The sequence below is a fragment of the Semicossyphus pulcher genome, unplaced genomic scaffold (assembly GCF_022749685.1).
Source record: "Semicossyphus pulcher isolate SPU_LCO1_2020_fin unplaced genomic scaffold, fSemPul1.0.p SCAF_14, whole genome shotgun sequence".
NCBI classification, from domain to species: Eukaryota; Metazoa; Chordata; class Actinopteri; order Labriformes; family Labridae; genus Semicossyphus; species Semicossyphus pulcher.
In genome coordinates this window covers 29,665,894-29,684,022 of record NW_027211648.1, presented here as the reverse complement: position 1 = coordinate 29,684,022, position 18,129 = coordinate 29,665,894, and the positions used below count along the sequence as shown (strand labels likewise).

At 42.4% G+C, this 18,129-nt stretch overlaps 1 protein-coding gene across 1 annotated transcript in view; it reads left to right on the top strand.

The window, feature by feature from the left end:
• The window catches only part of gabrb1 (gamma-aminobutyric acid type A receptor subunit beta1), a 54,153-nt gene that overhangs the window by 30,592 nt on the left and 5,432 nt on the right, over positions 1-18,129 (top strand). The window contains exons 5-8 of the mRNA XM_069661329.1: positions 8,589-8,671; positions 15,252-15,395; positions 15,895-16,047; positions 16,436-16,689. Coding sequence (XP_069517430.1) covers positions 8,589-8,671; positions 15,252-15,395; positions 15,895-16,047; positions 16,436-16,689 — 634 coding nt within the window. The remainder of the gene's footprint in view (positions 1-8,588; positions 8,672-15,251; positions 15,396-15,894; positions 16,048-16,435; positions 16,690-18,129) is intronic.

Sequence of the window (18,129 nt, the reverse complement as noted above, 5' to 3'; positions counted from 1 at the left end):
TGCCCAGATGCTACTTTTTCAGTCCACCATATCTCAGGAAAATGTAAAGTTTCAGCTGTTCAGTTGGTCAGGGGAAGAAGTTGGGTTAGAAGTGGAGGGATCAGCGAATGGCCAGTGCCACAGTCACTGCACACCCCTTTCTGTGACCGGATAAGAAAGCTTGATGCACACACACAGGTCTCACACAACACACCCCACTCCCTCTCCTTTGTCTCATTCAGGTTTTCCTTTTTCCATCTTGCTTATTTGATTCCCCCTTCTCTTATTCTTTCTCCCCTTTGTTATACTGCCCTTGAATTTTCATTCCACTCAGGAGGCTGTTTCCAGATTGAGAGAAAACATTAGATTGATGAAAATGCAAAAAGTGGGCAGCAAACTGTCAACCCTTTTTATGGTCATATTGTCAGCTTGATGGTACAATATCCATTGGCATCCAAGAACTCATGACGTAGCAGATTTCTCTCTTTACTATTGAATTATGATGTCAGTCCTTGTTAAAGGGAGTTTGTCGGTGCCCATAATCATCCAAACGGTTGCTACAAAAACTGTTTACATGAGACACTTTTATGTTTAGCAAATGATTGTGGTCAACACAGCCGGAAACCTCTGGGGCTAAGAAATTAACTCAATGTGGTAGTGCCAAAAACTGCAGTTCCTCCAGTGTCCACTTGAGGCTGGCTCTACAGTGAGTCAGTCTCCTTACAGCCCCATGTTAAGGTTCTCAAGATTACAGCAGAAATAAACATGTTTACAGCCTGGTACAAAAAACTGTTCTGGTCTCTATAGTTCATTTCCCTCTTCATGACAACTACACATGGGATGATGTTTTATATTAATCACATGTTTACATTATATTAATTATTTAAATTATGCATAATTAGGGGCATGGACGCTATAAGTGACAGGTGAGAGCTGCTAGCTGTCTGCTACGTGTCACCTCAGTTAATTCAGTCACTGAACGTAACCTCTGGGCTGTGTTTGTGCTGTTGGAGCCTTTTGGATTTTGTTCATGTAAACATCAGACAAATAATCTGTCTGTGCGCTTTACTGGACTAAGACTGTCGTGACACACAGTTTTTATATGTTAGCATTAATTAGCAGGTATCGTTTTAGCTTGTGAGTGTTTCGCAGACATGGATTCATTTGTGGCCGTTTATTTTATCAGATAGACAAACACTTCCTGTGTTCCTCTTGTGTTTGACTGTTAAAGTCGTGGTGAAATGAAAAATGTCATTTTAATCCTTTTAGATCACATCCCCGGTAATATTGTGCATCTATTTGACAATATAGGCCAAACAAATTCAGAAAATCCATTTCTTCGTATTCTTATATCAAAATCCGATAATTTTTTCTTCCGGTAAAACTAAATTTCACGCGTGCTTACGTAAGTTAGCACCAAACAATTTCAACCAATCAATCTGCAACATTTAGCCGCAGAGCACCAAGAACGCTCGGTCAGTTAGCTAGCTACTGCGCTGTGGAGAACGTCCGTCTACGCCCACTTCTCAACGATCAAATCAAATCCCTCTAATGATATGTCCCGCCTGCACGTCCTGTTTCACTCGGAAATACGTCACGATACGGAAGCTAGATACTCTCGAAATGCTGTTTCAGCTCGACTTTAATGTAATTGTCTAATGGGAAAGTTCCCTTTTGATCAGGAAAAACCTTTACAGCTAACAGATTCTGTCTGATTTCTTTATCAAATACGTGTTATCTGCTGTCAGTCCTGGTGGCTATACAGTATGTCTGTAGTTAAAATATCACTCAATATATTGATTATTGACTGATTTGTTAATAGTGTGAAATCAGCAGCACTATTTTCTCTCCTTGTCTATCTCTGCCCTGAAATCATTGTTCAGCTTTTAGCTTCTTTTCTCGTTTTCTGAAGGAGCTGGAAAGATTTTTTTCTCAGAAGCACGCTGCAGAATCATTATCCCCTGAAGGCTCCCACAATTATTCATCCAGTGTGCTCCCTGTTGACACAAAGCTATATTTAGGTTTGCCAAAATGACCTCACCACTGACAGGCACATACACATTTTGGATGTGACTGGCTCAATACCTTGGTTTGGCAAAAAGACATGTAGCACACACATGGTCTGTTTATTTATATGGCACAGCCCAGAAACATCAGACCTGTTTTCCTGTTTTTTGTGGCTGCTGGAGGACGGCTGTCCTCAATAGCGAAAAAAGATAAAAGATGACAGAGCAGCTAAGTTTAGTCTGTGCCGCTGGGCCTGTGCTGATGCACTGTTTATAAAGCTGCCTGTCGTAGCTCAGTATATAGGGCCTTTATATGAGGAGGGCTCACAAAGACAGTAGAATGAATAGCCATGGATGTGGGAAGGGGCCCATTAGTAGGGTCCAGAATGTTGAGCCACATCCTGGTCGTATGTAATGGCAATAAGACTTAATAAATGTGTCCTCTATGGTGTTCATCGCACATCAGAATCAGAATCAGTTTTACTGGTCGAGTATGTGCGCACATACAAGGAATTTCACTCTGTTTTTTCTTAACTGTCAAAGCACAGACACGCAGATCAGAGTCCTGCATAGGTCCAATTTTGCAAACCCTCACCTGCCCGTACCCGCAAAGTTTATTAACGGAACCGACCTGATACCCGCATTTATCTCCAATTCAAATCTGGACCCGACCCGACCCGACCCGTTGATATAAGACCCACAGCCCGACCTGTGATTCATTTAAACAAGTGCTTTATTTGTACTTGCACAATTGGTAAACGTAGAAACAGCTGCTTAGGCTGCTTGTTCTCACACGCTGCCCGCCCAAATCTGGTTAATTTTTACCCGTGCTCGTACCCGTGAATTCATATAAATATATTTTTTACCCATTACATAACTTTTTTGCGAGTTACCCGTCCCAGTGCAGGACTCTGACGCAAACTGACATATTTCACTTATAACAAGGACAGGTTAGACGAGGTAACACAGACACTAAAATATAAAACTGCTATATACAGGCCAATGAATACAAATATATATTACAAAGTATTAGAATATATTTAAATCTATATGTACATTAAGAGAGCACAGTACCGAGGCTGCTCTGCGGCGCCATCTTGCATCTTGCACATGTCTGTCAATACAGTATCTAAAAAATATAATGATGTGGTCACTATGCTTAACCTTTACATACAATAAAATGCCCCTTTGCCAAAACAACAACAAGAAGAACCTAGTGACCAAAGTGAGCATCGTGACACAGACGTGGCCTCGCCTCCAGTATGTCTGCTGTTTTTAATGATTGTACTAATCAACCCGATCTCGCCAGAATCAGTGACATGACTTCTTCTCAACACCACATTTTACACTGGTGGGACGTTATGTGTTAAAATGATGCAAACAATGCAAAGGTTACTTGGGAAGAAAATTAAGTCTTTTTAAGTCCTTTTTTTAATATTGCATTTGCAATTTGACAATGTAAAGGCATCAAAGCTGCTTAGGTTGGCAAAAAAGGTTGTGAGTACTTGACCAAAAGTAAAAAGTTCAGATTGACTCTTGGTGTCACACCTCACACTCCAGCATCCTGGGTGAAAGTCCTGTGTTTATTTGGCCCACACGTTGGTCCTGACTGCCATCAGAAGCAGACTTTTACACCACATGATCAGACGTGCGAGAGGATTTTTGTGTCTATCATATAAAAAGATCCATGTCTGAACAGAAAGACCGAAATTGCAACTGAAATGTTTGAAATCCTCTTGAAAGTTGGAAATGTCTTTACACTGACTGAGACCTCCAACTGCAACCAACACATCGCGGTCCACATGGACTCGTCTTTTATTCTACATGTCCCAGTTCAGATGTGGACCATTGTAAGGGTCTACATGTACTGACTTCTATTGTACATTCATAAGTGACCCGAGCTTAAACTCAAGTTAAAATGTAATTTTCAGTCTTGCTGTAGTCATGAATAAATCATATGCAGTCTGTGCCTCAAACAGACTCTGACAGGACACATCATCATCAAGTCCTGTGAAGTTTGGCTCAAGAGATGACCTCCGTTCTTGACAGAGATGCTGGCCCTAAAATCTCTGAAAACATTGCAGCAAATTCGTCGTGCATTATTAGATTAATATACCACAAATATTAAAAGGTTAAGCTCCACTGTCAGCTGGGGTGGTCACCACATTTATCCTAAATACAGTAAAAGACAAACTGGGAAGTAGAGAGCAGTGTGTGTGTGTGTGTGTGTGTGTGTACCTGTTTGGTCTTTTTTTAGGTATGTGCGTGCTTGTGACTTTGAGACTGACTCCATTTTTGGATGCTTCAAATATATAAACACCGATGCTCCATTGAAGGCCTAATGATAGCCATTACATTGCAGCATGCTGCAGTCCTTCCTGACAGGTCACACTCTCTATTTTTACTGTCCGTCCACACTCTCTGCACCTACTTTATAATTCATCTAGTGCTCCCTAATGCGTTCAGCGTGTCTAAGACATGGATCGACTGCCCCCAGAATATTCAACTAGGTAAGAAAATAATGAATATTCATGTCCTGAGGGGCTTTTTACCTCCTGACACTGTAATAGCTGAAAATAGGGAGATGTCAGAGAAGCTGGACACTCTCACAGAGTGAAGAGAGATATTCAAGGAGGAGCAGCAGTGGATTTTTCTTGGTTTCCACATTCACACTTGCACTTCCTTTTTCTATAACCAGGAAAGGTTTGCTTACGTGCACGTGTTTTACAACGTAGACTAAACCACTGCAACATTCAGCACAAGGACAAAAACATGATTAACCATCATCCAAACATTACATTTTACATTCAAGGACCACCGACTGAATAAAGTCATGATGTCATCTGGAGAAATATTAAATAGAAACTCCAACAGTCATCAAATCACCAAAATGGGACCAGTAAGTGAATAACACGTTAATGCACAGGACATGTATTATATATTTTATATTTTAGCACTTATCAAAACTACTGATTGCATATGTAAACACCATGGAGTATATATAATATATATATATATATATATATAGTATATATAATTCTCTGACCACTCAAAGGTCTTTTACGCTACGTGTCACATTCACACTCATATTCACACACTGATGGCAAAGGCCTAACTGCCAATCTCCAATCAGGATCTATGCGTTAATAACTGATGGCTGTGCCTTTGGGAGCAATTTGGGGTTCAGTGTCTTCCCCAAGGACACTTCAACATGTGACTGTAGCAGTCAGGGATCGAACCACCAACCTTCGGATTGAGAGACGACCCAATCTACCACTGAGCTGGATCCAGCCACACTGAGGTTGCGTTGAAGTCTGTTTTTACTCATCGATGTGTTTCCCCTTAGCAAACCTGCTAAGCTAACACTTATCTGACGCACCACCAAAACTACAGATGGCACCAATACAGAATCAACTTTTCAAATTAATTTTGCAGTATGCTACGCCAGACGGAAGTAAACAATAACCGTTGCTTCTTTAGCTATAGCGCCCCGTCATTTCAACTGCCGCTGTTCCAGCGCTTTGCATTTTGGGATACAGTAGGCGAGGTAGACTGGTCAGATGCATACTGGAGATTTTCTCCACATCAGTACGACATCCGGGTATTTTTGGCATACTGCAAATTTTGCTTTTGTTTGCATACTGTATACTACATTTGGGCCACATCAGTACATCTCTCTTTGGCATGGCAGCTAACTGTTAGCATCCTGTTCTGTCAGACAGAGGGGCTAGCAACAGCCTTGATAAGAAGAACAGGACACACAAGTTTAATATAATCATTATTCTTCTTATTGTGGTAAAACACAGACAATGAGGTGATGAATGTTGCAAATTGTTACGGTTTCGTGTACCTTTGTCAGGACTCTGAACGACCAGGTGAAACCAGAACAAACTTAAGGACGTCTGTTCACCGTTTCTTAGCGTGCAAAGTATATGAGTCGTGCAGGGCTCGTTGTTTCCTGTTGTAATTGTTCTGCCAAATTTACAGTTGGGTTGTAAACTGCATGCCAACAAGAAAACTGCTTGTCCATAACCTCTGTAGTATATGTTCCAATTACAGCCTATTAAATGTTATATGCCTGAATAGTTTTAGTGGTTAGCTGGCACCAGGTTTAATTGTGTTTGCTGTTTTAAACAAATGTTTTTCACGACAGACCGTTTCACTAAAGCAAACCCAGACGCTGCTGTGTGAGACTGTAACCTGTTCTGTTCCAGGACTCACAACGACTGCAGATTCTCTCACTCCAGCCAAGAGCTGTCAGTGTGTCTCCTCGACACAGAGCTCAGAAATTAAAAACCAAAATGACTCAATCAATAATTTTCCTCCTAAACTGTCAAACCAAATTGTTTCCTCCTTCAGATGTAAGACTTCAAAGGGGGGGAGGCACTGGTTTCACCCGTTTGCCTGGATTTTAGTGTTAATTCTTAATTACTCATAGTTGTAATTAAGATTAAACACGAGGCCTTTCAAAGGGAGGGGAGCTGCAGTCATGACTCCAGCAGTGCAGAGGCAATTATGGGAAAGAAACAGATAGTTCAGTTCCAGTCGAGATGTAAAAGGATTTGTGTGATTGAAGGCTGAGTAGGTAGGAAGGCTGCTGTGTGAAGGGTAGAACGTATTGTTCATTCTTTTAGAAAGTCAACTTTTTTTCCCAGGCATCAGGAAATGAAATGCTCTGCTCTTTTGAAACATGAATGCTGAATGTGTTACGGTGTGAACTGAATTTCCACTTGTGCATTTAAATGATGATTTGCAGTTGTGGAGTTCAGTTATGTAAGGGCACAGTGCGTTAGAGACGGATAGATTAAACGCATTCTCTCTCCCAACTCTCCAGTATCTGACATACCAGGTCCCTTTAGCTAACGCTTTGCACACGCAGGTGTCTGTAGTCAAGTTAGCAATAATAAAGATGCAACAACTTGTTAGACTCTTAACATAAATCAGTTAAGCTGGCAATAAAAAAAGTGCAACATCTGGTAAAACTTTCAAAATAAAGCTTGCAAGGAAACATTTTCTGTATCATGATTTGGAAACAATAATTAACATGTTGTTGATGTGACATTGTGGCAGTTGGTTAGGCACAAAAACTACTTGATTAGATGAAGAGCTCATTTTCGTTATCTTTGGCGCCACCTATGGCGATAAAAGGTAATTACGGGAGCACACTTGCCAGATATCCAGACAGTGCTGCATGTGTGACGTCCACGGTTGGCTCCGGTTGTAACTCTTGATTTTCCTGGCTGACGGTCGCTTTCCTTTTCAGACTGTTTGCTTCATCTGAGCGTCGAGTTTGTTTCTTCTTCTTTGGATTTTCACTTCTTGTTGAAGTTGTATCTGTAGTCATCCATCTTTTCTTTGTTTGTTCAGCCATAGTAGATTACTGTTTACTCACAACACTTGAAGAGAGCGGAAAAGCAGCCGCTTAGCTCCGCCTACCCTCTCTGGCAGACCAACCACTGCTGGCTGATGGAAAACGCGTCACTAACTGGGCGCCGCTTGTGATTTTTTCCGTGAAAGTCGCCGCAGACACCCAGTCTGTAATAATACTTCAATCAGGAGAGAGCAGTAAATGAAGTGATGATGATGTGATGATGAATCATGGTCAGAAGTCTTTGGACTCTACGGGGAGATCAAAGGGTGTCGGCCCTGAGCAGCAGCAGACAGATCTATCCCCCCATGGAGTCCGGACACTGGTGGTGGAGGTGTTGGCTGATAATGTCATCTGAGGCTGATGATGAAGACTGGGTGGTGATGGGGAAGTGGAGTGTCGCACATTAGGATGGCATGAATGAACTGGAGGCAGAGAAAAGACACAGCAGCAGGTCAAAGTTGATCAAGGTTTTGGCTTTCAATAGTTACCAATCTTACGTAAGCGTGTGCAGCAGGGTTGGAGGTGCGTTTTACCTCTTTTGGTTGGAGAGTGTGAGGTTCACCCAATCAACCAAAGTGTGCATAAGCCCTGGGTTTACAAAAGGGAAGTGTACTTGCTGAACACAACACCCAACAGGACGCTTACAGACCAATGTTTTGCTTGAAATAAACTTTTTATTTTTCCATGATGAAACCCTCACATCTGTTCCTCTTCTTGTGCTCTGATTCGCTGAGCTGAACTGCCAGCCATCGTCCCAAAAAACCAGTCCCTGTGTACTTCTGCCATGCTCTGCTACTGAGCTGACTTGCACATCAAAATAGTCGACAGGACAGCATCAAGACAGGACACCAGAGGGGTCCTAATTGCGTCGCACTTAAAAGCGTCGGGCCACTGAACCAGCTGTTGTTTTCAACGAGTTGGGATTGAACTCAGGATAATATGTCAGACACTTTTTCACAGTTTTTCTTTTCTTATATGCACACAAGGTCCGCTTCAGTGTCTGCATTAGACGCTCAGGAAAACTGCTGCTAGTGACTTCACCAAGGAGACCCGGGTTTGAGTTCATCTGAAGAGTCCAAATAACTTATTTTTTAAGGCAGCCCAATGATGTTATCCCCCTTTTACCATGCAGTCTTCTGTTCCTTTACCGAACCAAACATTAACCACATGTGCAGGTGTTGAGAAGGTGTTAGATGTATATGACATTAAACTTTTGAACTTCTGTCTTTTAGGATCACCACAACGGCTGCCTGCATGATGGACCTGCGCAGATACCCGCTGGATGAGCAGAACTGCACCCTGGAGATTGAGAGCTGTAAGTGGCAACGAGTTTCTCATAGCAAGCAGGTTTCTTTTACACCTGCAGTTCGGTTTGGATGGTAGACACTGAGGAGAAAGAAAACACTCTGTGTCCTTTCAGTTCTGGTCCATGTAGTGTTCTGTCTGACTGACGTGGTAAAAATCCAGTCATATGGACTCACAGGTAACTCAGTGGTGGGACAGATTTGTTGACGTCGTCATGCATCATCAGGCTACATGAGGAAGATCTCAGTCTGGTGACTGACAGCAGGCCGCGCTGCACTCTGAATCTGGTCTGGCTGTTTTTCTTCCATGGTGTCTCAAACTGTTCACCCAAAAAAATATGATTATGAGGATTATAAACCGGGTCTGTAACTTCACCTCATCATCAGCAATAAAGATGGACAGGTAGATAAAGGATGCAGAAACAGAATCTTGTCTTGTAGTATTTTGGGAGGATTTTTAAGTTACATTACACCTGTTTTAACAAGGAACTCCTGAAATATACAAGAACCCATTTCAACCTATTTTCACGGCACTTGCTGCTATAAATAAATAATTTGCGACAGATTGTGAGATTACATTTTTGACAGTTGTATTTTAGCTTTTGTATTTCCTCTGAAAAAAACCCTGTGCTGGTCTGAGACTTACATGAGCTCTCTCTGGTTCTTTGGTTTTCACTTGAGTTTCATTGACAGACAAAACAACAAAGCAGACGAGCTGATGCAGGAGAGTTTGGTGTTTCAAAGGCGCCAAACAGGTGTAAGAAGTTCTACTCTGATCTTCTCACCATCTCACCAACTGTGAGCTCAGCCACCATGAAAGAATTTAATTGTGGATAATCAGTTTGTTCCGTCATCTCGCATGTTCTTCATGCCGTGCGCTAGGGGTGGAACAAAATATCAAAACGGCAATCTATGGTCTTGATGATTATCGATAGGCTGGCGTCAAATATCGATATTTTAATGTACAAATAAACGGCGCTCTAAACACAGCCCTGCGATTTTGACTCACTGCATCACTTCATGACTCCTCGCAGGACATTAATGAGGGTAACGTGAATTTTAATTAAATGGCCGAAGAAGAAGTTGGCAGCAGGATAAGTGAAGAAGAAGAAGAACACAGCGGGATAATATCGGACAGTGTTGAAAAGAAGTTAAGAGATGCACTTTCAAATCCAAAGTCCTAACTTGTTTTTGTAGTTGTTCTATCGTTCTGTTTACCCCGCTGAGTTGTTGAGGAGTGAGAAAAAACAGAAAGCTCCGGCACTCACAGGATCAAGTAGAACTGACTTTAATGTGGGGGAGTGTACTATCTCTGCTGAGAGTTGCGCAGCAAAACAGCGACCGAGGAAGCGACAGGTAAACAAAACATAAAATGGCGGCGGCCGATGCAACACCATCGCGTCCTGGAGCATTTCAGCCTCAACGCTGCAGAGAGACGGATCGCCTGCAGGATCTGTGAAGCCGACCTTGTTTGTGACGGGAGCCCGTCGGTGATGTGCGAGCATTTGAAGAGAAGGCCCGATGGACGTGTGTTCCTGATTTATTTTCTATATCAGCACAAAAAGTGAACACTGGATTTTTTATTTCTCTTTTGTATCAGTCGGAGCCAAATCAGCAGCAAAGTTCATTGAAAGATATTTTTGAATGAAGAACTCATATTGTCTTTATTGTTAGTTCGCACATGCTTCAAAGAACCTACAACTGCATTTAAGAGACATGAAGTCATCATGCAATTCATTATCCGATTAATCGTTTCAATAATCGATGACTAGTCATCCATCAAATAGTCCTTATTCGCGGCCCTACCATGAAATGGACGCTCATTTTTTGCCCCTTGAACCTGCGATCTAACTGTTTCAGTAACTTTAATATTATTTCCATGCCAGCCCTGATGTCGATGCTCATAATGACCTTTGGCAGCTCAAACCTCCAAAGCTGCTGTCAGTCAAACACTGGTACACACAACTTTTAATAACTTTTAATGCTCTTTTTTCAATCTTCCCCCCCACACAGTGTCGCAGGTCAGAACCCACTTCCTGCAGAAGTCTTTGGTCACTGAGGTCAGACGGCACTTTAATGCAAACTGGCTGTTCTTGTTCAATCAGACCTGGCCTGAGTGGTTGAGTTAAATAATGGATACCACCCACATGCATAGTTAAAGTCCCACATATAATATATATGCATAGAAACGCTCAGGGCTCCGTTTAAGGTGAGTGTGCGGCAGTCAGCAAGGCCTGACTAAATCATGACAGACACATTATTTAGTGAAACTATAGAAACTTTTTAAGGCTTTTATTGGACGGCACCAGCCCTCTCTAAACACTCAGTGGAGCCCATTTAAACCTGCAGTGTGTATCTGGAAACGTGACCTACATGAAGACATCTGATCTCTGGATCTTTGCATTTACTCAGAAGTTTCACCAAGTTTTATGTGAATTTCAGGTTTGATGATAAATGATGCATTGTACCATATATCCTTGCTCAAATGAACTGCTGAATTACTGAGACCAATGTATCCTCAGCCTAAGTTTCATAGTTTGTCTGCAACACAAGTGAAGGCGGTGCCCAGAAATTCAATCAATCCCATCAAATGACGGTACACGTGGTGTAGGAACAAGCTGCGGCCCACAGTCACAGGGAACGTCAGCTACACCTGCAGGCGTTGTTCGTACAATAGCCCAAACTTGTACAGAGATAGGGTCCAAAATCAGTGAACAATCCTTTAATAAGTGCTCTCAGACGTCATATGGTCCCGTTTTTTTTTTCATCTTTGGTATGTTTGCAAGCTTTGAGTTGTAATCTGGAAACAACGCGGACTATTCAAGAAAGATGTGTTTCTCTGGATTGTTTTAAAGTAATAATCTGGAAGATTTTCATGTAAATAAATGTCTGTCAAGTCTCTATCTATCTCTGAATGAGGTAACACAATGGTGACTGAGCCTATGGCCCACTGAAGCCTTTGCATTTGCAGTACATAGTATTATTATGGACTGGGTGTCTGTGGCGACGCCCAGTTAGTGACACGTTTTCCATCAGCCAGCAGTGGTTGGTCTCCCAGAGAGGGTAGGCGGAGCTAAGCGGCTGCTTTTCCGCTCTCTGCAAGTGTTGCGAGTAAACAGTAATCTACTATGGCTGAACACACAAAGAAAAGATGGATGACTACAGATACAACTTCAACAAGAAGTGAAAATCCAAAGAAGAAGAAACAAACTCAACGCTCAGATGAAGCAAACAGTCTGAAAAGGAAAGCGACCGTCAGCCAGGAAAATCAAGAGTTACAACCGGAGCCAACCGTGAACGTCACACATGCAGCACTGTGTGGATATCTGGGAAGTGTGCTCCCGCAATGACCGTTTATCGCCATAGGTGCCGCCAAAGAGAATGAAGTGAACGATCTTCATGATTACATGTTTAAACACATTGATCCTAGCATTTAGATTTCTGTTGATGGTGTGATTTCGCACCAGAACATTCCCTAAAACATCTCCTCCAGGTTAGAGCTAATAGATAATATTTGTATTTGATTATAAATGGATGAAGTTTAGATATTATTTTAGGTAATAAAACTTTTACGTTGGATTCACAAAGCTCTTTTCCAGGCAGATCATTTTCATGTGCTAATGATCTTCAGAATATGCCTCATATGAGATCTTTCCACTGAATGAACTTCCATTAAACATCCAAATACAGAGCAGTTGAAATGGTGGAGATAAAGTTTAGTGAAACAAATACTGCATTAAAGTTAAATAATTAATATAATATGTTGCAGTTGGATATTAAAGGGTAAAAAGCTGCAGCAGCCAAACTGCACACAACACATCAGAGATGAATGGACAATACATCAATGATAATGATGAATGTTCGCGGTTAAACTGTGCCTTGGTCTAATGATTTTGACTCTCCACTTATTAGTACACTGTCATATTTTAAAATCATCTGTAATGTCAAATATATTAATTGGATAAGAAAAAACAGAGGGCAGAACCATAATGAAGGCCGGGCAGTAATGAGCAGGAGCTAAATCCCTGAAATCCTGCAGCTGCGTTCAGATAAGATGCAGAATGTGAAGACAGAGACGAGCTGGCCTAATTAAATTGGTCTAATTACTGAGAGGGCAGAGGGCCTGTTCCGCTCAGGTCCAGGCTTTAGACATAGCCCAGAGACCTGCCAGAAAAAGTAAAAGGAAGGCTTTATTATTGTTCCAGTTCAGCCTGTGGGAAACTGGAAGCAGCAGCTGAACAGAATATGAGAGGCCTACTTTCTGCAGTCTCACACTGGTGATGTAACATTGATTTATTGTCTCTTCAGTTCCTCTTCTGGAGGACAGAGCTGTGACATTTCCTCTGTAGAGTGGAGGATGTTCATGGTGTAGTTCTGGACCAGTATGTCGCTGTAAGAATTATTTTTGGATCCAGGACTGTAATGAACTTATACATAGATGGTGGTTAACTCACAAACACAGGAGATTCAGTCTGTTAGGTTTAACAGTCATTCTTAAAATGGCAAAATAAAAACTCAAAACAGTATTTTTGAACTTTCCGAGAATTTTAAATGTTCTAGGTTCGACAGTTTTGGAATTGCTCCAGTAGATTGCTTCAGCCGACAGCAGCTGAACAGCTATAACAGTTGCAAAAGCCTTGAGGGAAGTGTTCGCCATCAAAGTACGTTTACTAAAATGTCTTGTTTTTGCCACTGACAGGCTCACATTGTTACTCTTAGGGTCTTGGGCAGGACTGCACGGAGGCAGCATGGTCGGGCGAGGTCATTCCACCTCTGAGCTGCCATCGCAGGTAGTAACAGAGGCGTAACGGAGGCAAAAAGGCAAAAAACGGTGGAGCCTCGTGTGTATGTGAAGCACGCACTGTTTGTTTACATGTCACATCCCTTTTGAGTCCATAATGCCGGAATGCAATGTAAAAACACCCCCCACAGTGGGCTTTACGCTTGCGTCGCTTGGTTCAATGTAAAATGGCAAAGGCAGCGTGATGGTGGACCGACATTAAGATCCTGTTCCAAAATTGCAGTGTACAAAGGGCGAGTGAAGACCCTCTGTGCACAGCCTGCACTGAGAGCTAAGCAGCTGCAGAGCTGGATGTTTCCCTTTGGAGTTGGCAGTGACCAAAAACAACAAACTAAAATTGAGTGGTGTAAAATTCTGGAGCAGTTCCATAACTTTTTCTAGCCTTTGACCCCTAGACCCAAAAATCTGTAAAAACAAGGCCCTTACAGTTAAATGCTCCAGGACAAGCTGCAAAGTAGAGCTGTCAATCATTTAACATACTTAATCATGATTAATCGCACGGTTGTCCACAATTAACTCGCGATTAATCGCAAATTAATCGCACAGTTTTTACCTGTTGTCAATGTACATTAAAGAGATATTTTTTTTATTAATCCTCTTATCAACATGGGAATGGACAAATATGCTCCCTTTATGCAAATGTATGTTTATTATTTTTGCAACATTCCAAAACAATGACAAATTCTACAGAATAACCTCAGAGGTACTGCGTACTTCAGCGTTTTCAGTGCTCAGCGTCCTCAGCACAAAAACTCCCTCTGTGTCAGTTGTTCTTTGTCGCTGCGCTCTCAGTAGAAAAAAGTTCAACTTTTGGAACACTGCTGCGATCGTCAGTGTCACTTCTCCCTTGCTGACCAATGAAAATCAAGAAGGGGCGGGACTTCCGATATCAACTTTGTCAACAACAATGGCGGAGGAGAAGCAATCCTCCCTTTCTGAGGTGCAGAGCTGCTGCTAAAGCCAGGACACGATTCATTTACATTGTTTTTATGCTTTCTTTGTAAAATGTCATTGAATAAAAGCAAATATTGAGCACACAGTGATTTAAAACAGACTTAACCGTCACTACCGAGAGAAGCGGAAGTACCAGCAGACAACTTTCATAAACAACTGCGCCGGTGAGAAGCTGAAAATTAAGGTTGTGTGCACTGCCAGCGTAAAAAAAACACTGTAAGTGGACACAGGCCCTAAGATTGCTCGCTCTTCCTCCAGGTTGCTGACATATAAATACTTTTGAAACACTTTTTTTGTGCAGTGCACTCCACTTTTCAGATTTCCTGATACAGGCAGATCTCAAAGGAAAAGGGAACATAACATACAGAGTTTGGGGACTGTGTGTTTTTAATTCTTCATTCAGTCATTAATTCCATCTGGCTTTTATAAGGCTTAACATGTCTTTTAGTCTTTACTTTATAATGACAGGCACCAGACCTCTTAATTACTCCATATTTGCTCTGATACATTCATTTCACCTGCTTGTTTATTCCCTCTGTCACCACCATATGTTTATTATTGCATTCTGTATTTAGTAAAACAGCCGATGACTTCATTTCAAGACGGACTGTGAAAGTTTGACTGTGAGAGTTTGTGCGATTACATCATCTCTCACTTTTCCAGGTGAACTGTACCAAGTGAGAACATCAAACTAAACATGGCAGATGTGAAAGTGCCCAAAGCAGTGAACTCATGAAGGCGTTCTGTTCAGATACAGTGCGTTCGCCTGGAGCCAAATGTGCTTGTCCTTCTGTTCGGTTGAGGTTTACCTTGTTATGTTCCTCTGTCTCTCTCAGACGGATACACCACCGACGACATCGAGTTCTACTGGCAGGGAGGAAGTAACGGGGGCTCGGTCACCGGGGTGGAGAACATAGAACTGCCCCAGTTCTCCATCATAGACTACCAAACTCTCTCCAAGAAAGCTGTGTTTGCGACAGGTAACAGACTCGTGCCGTTCAATCCTTCTGACCTGCAGATTACTGCTTATTTATTTATTAATTCCAAGTGCTTAGCTGTTGTGAACTGTAAAATATCCTGCAACATAATCCGCCTAATGTGCCCAATCAAGTTACGTCAACTTAAAGTGCTTGTTTTAGCCACTGACAGGCTCATAATGTTATTTTTAGTGTTAAAACAGCGGTTACCTCCAACAGTCAGACTCATGTGTTGTTTTGAGACTTTGGTGTTTTCAATTGCTAGTTCTGATCCAACACGGGGCTGGGTGTCCTTTTTTTCCCAAGGTGGTGAGGTCGCTGAGTCAGATCGGTCTGACCTTTCTGTTCACATCTTTACAGACACAATCCAGGACATGTGAACCAGTAGCACAGTACTAATGTGCTTCTTAAAGACGACTTCCTGTGTTTAACTTCTGTACAATAACCCTGCTTCTTGCCATTCCTACTCCACTTCAGTCCTCCTGCACTTTGTCCTCCACAGGTTCTTATCCTCGCCTGTCCCTGAGCTTCAAGCTGAAAAGGAACATAGGCTACTTCATTCTGCAAACCTACATGCCCTCCACCCTGATTACCATCCTGTCCTGGGTCTCCTTCTGGATCAATTACGATGCCTCGGCTGCCAGAGTCGCCTTAGGTCAGCGACCTTTCAGTTCTTCACAGATTATTTTACTCATGCTTGAGGTGTGGCTCTATGTGGTCGGAGGGTTGGTCCACTGCTCTGGTCCTGACTGAAATATCTCACAAGTGTTGTACCATTGTCCCATCAAGTTCCCCTGAGCAAAACAAGCATGTTTTGAAGGTAACTGTCACCATATAAGTGTAAAAAGTGCTGATCAACAGAGGCTTTTAACTGAAAAGTTAGGTGATCACCAAAGTCAATAAGAACTCACCTGGAAACTTGACCTGTCAAACGTGTCAAGATATTTCAGTCTGGTGGACAGACCAACCCACCAGCCTCGATATCACTCGAGCAAACACGCTACAAACAATATCCTAACCATCCTTCCTCATGTGGTCTGCAGGTATAACCACGGTGCTGACCATGACCACCATCAATACCCACCTGAGAGAGACTCTACCCAAGATCCCCTACGTCAAGGCCATTGACATCTTCCTCATGGGCTGCTTCGTCTTCGTCTTTCTGGCCTTGCTGGAGTACGCCTTCGTTAACTATATTTTTTTTGGTCGAGGTCCGCACCTGCAGAAGAAGGTGGCAGAGAAGGCTGCCAAGTCCAACAACGAGAACAAGAGCAGACTGGAGAGCAACAAAGTGCAGGTGGGAAGAGCCTTGGTGCAGTTTTTATTCCTTGTTGGTTTTAACATCATAGACAAACACACAAACCAAACAGCCCTGTCAGGCGCTGTCGTGTGATCGTTGCGTTACTTCGAACTGTTCAAAGGTCAGTTCAGACCAAAGATTTGGCTCGAGATGAGTTAAAAATGGCAGCTACCATCATACTCTGGTCTGCAACATCCAAAACCTGCCAGTTGACACTAATGCGACGAATGTGATTTCTGGTTGTTTCAGACTTGACCAGCTGACTTGGATTAGCCATAAAACAGGTGATGTGCCGAGGTTCATACATCAGTCACTGGACACTTGACAAGCTGAGTTTCAGGCGACTGGCATAATCTGGGCTAAAGGCCTTGTTCGGCTCTATTTGTGGAACCTTTATCACTCTTAAACCACTCACACTTAATGTAAGGACCTAGCTGGTTACACCAGTGGTTCTTGCTTTGGGGCCCATTTGGGTAACTTACCAATTCTTTGGGTGTCACCTTTGCAGTACCTTTTAATCCGGCAGATTCTTGGTTGATATTCAGCACCATAAACATATTTGCAGTGGTGTGAATAAAGGAGCTTAGTTTGTTTTGGTGCATCTTAGATAATCTGACAAGTTTTTTCAGCTGCATTGAGTGCGTTTCCACCGACAAACTTTGTTGGCAATGTTTCGTATCTCTGCTCACCTCACAGTGCAGATGTGTTGGCTGTCTCTCTTTACTTTTCACACTTTTCTTTTGTTGATATCCTTGTTGTTTTTGCTAAAGGTTATGGAGAGCACTATAAGCCCTGTGCTTGAAACTTACACACACTGACTAGAAATGAATGCAGAGGTGAATGAACTGAGTGGAATAAAACTAAAACATGACCAGAACAAGAGTGCTAAGAAACTGAAGGGGAGCCTTTACATGTGCAAGTAGTAGACCTCTCTCTGCCTCTCTTGGTGCAAAGCCTAAGAATAAATCATTTCCCTGGGAGATGAGAGGAGTGATATCCAGAGCCCAGAGGCCTGTGATTTGCAACGCTACTGGCTGGCCTGAACTACAATCCGGGCACAGCGCCTAATCAACCCCTAGGCTTAGTAGGACACAGCAGTGGAAAGCTGTGAAAAGTAAAGTTAGCAACAAATACGCCCAACAACAAAGAGTACAACTTGAGAGCAGATTTGCACCACTGCTGCAGGAAGCTGGATCTCTGTCAGATGACCTACATAACCTCTCATTACCACACAGCGGGGTAAGGACTGACAGTAATTCAGAAAGCAAGGGGCCTCAGGGAGAGCTAACGTCTTGGCCTCAAACTCAAAATATAATTTTGCAGTAAAAGGCATGAGCATTAAGAACACCAAAATGTTCTGCTTCCCGAGGATATCGCCCATGCCATGACTTCCACATAACGTTGCTGCACACCCAACTTTGAAACACATCATAGTTC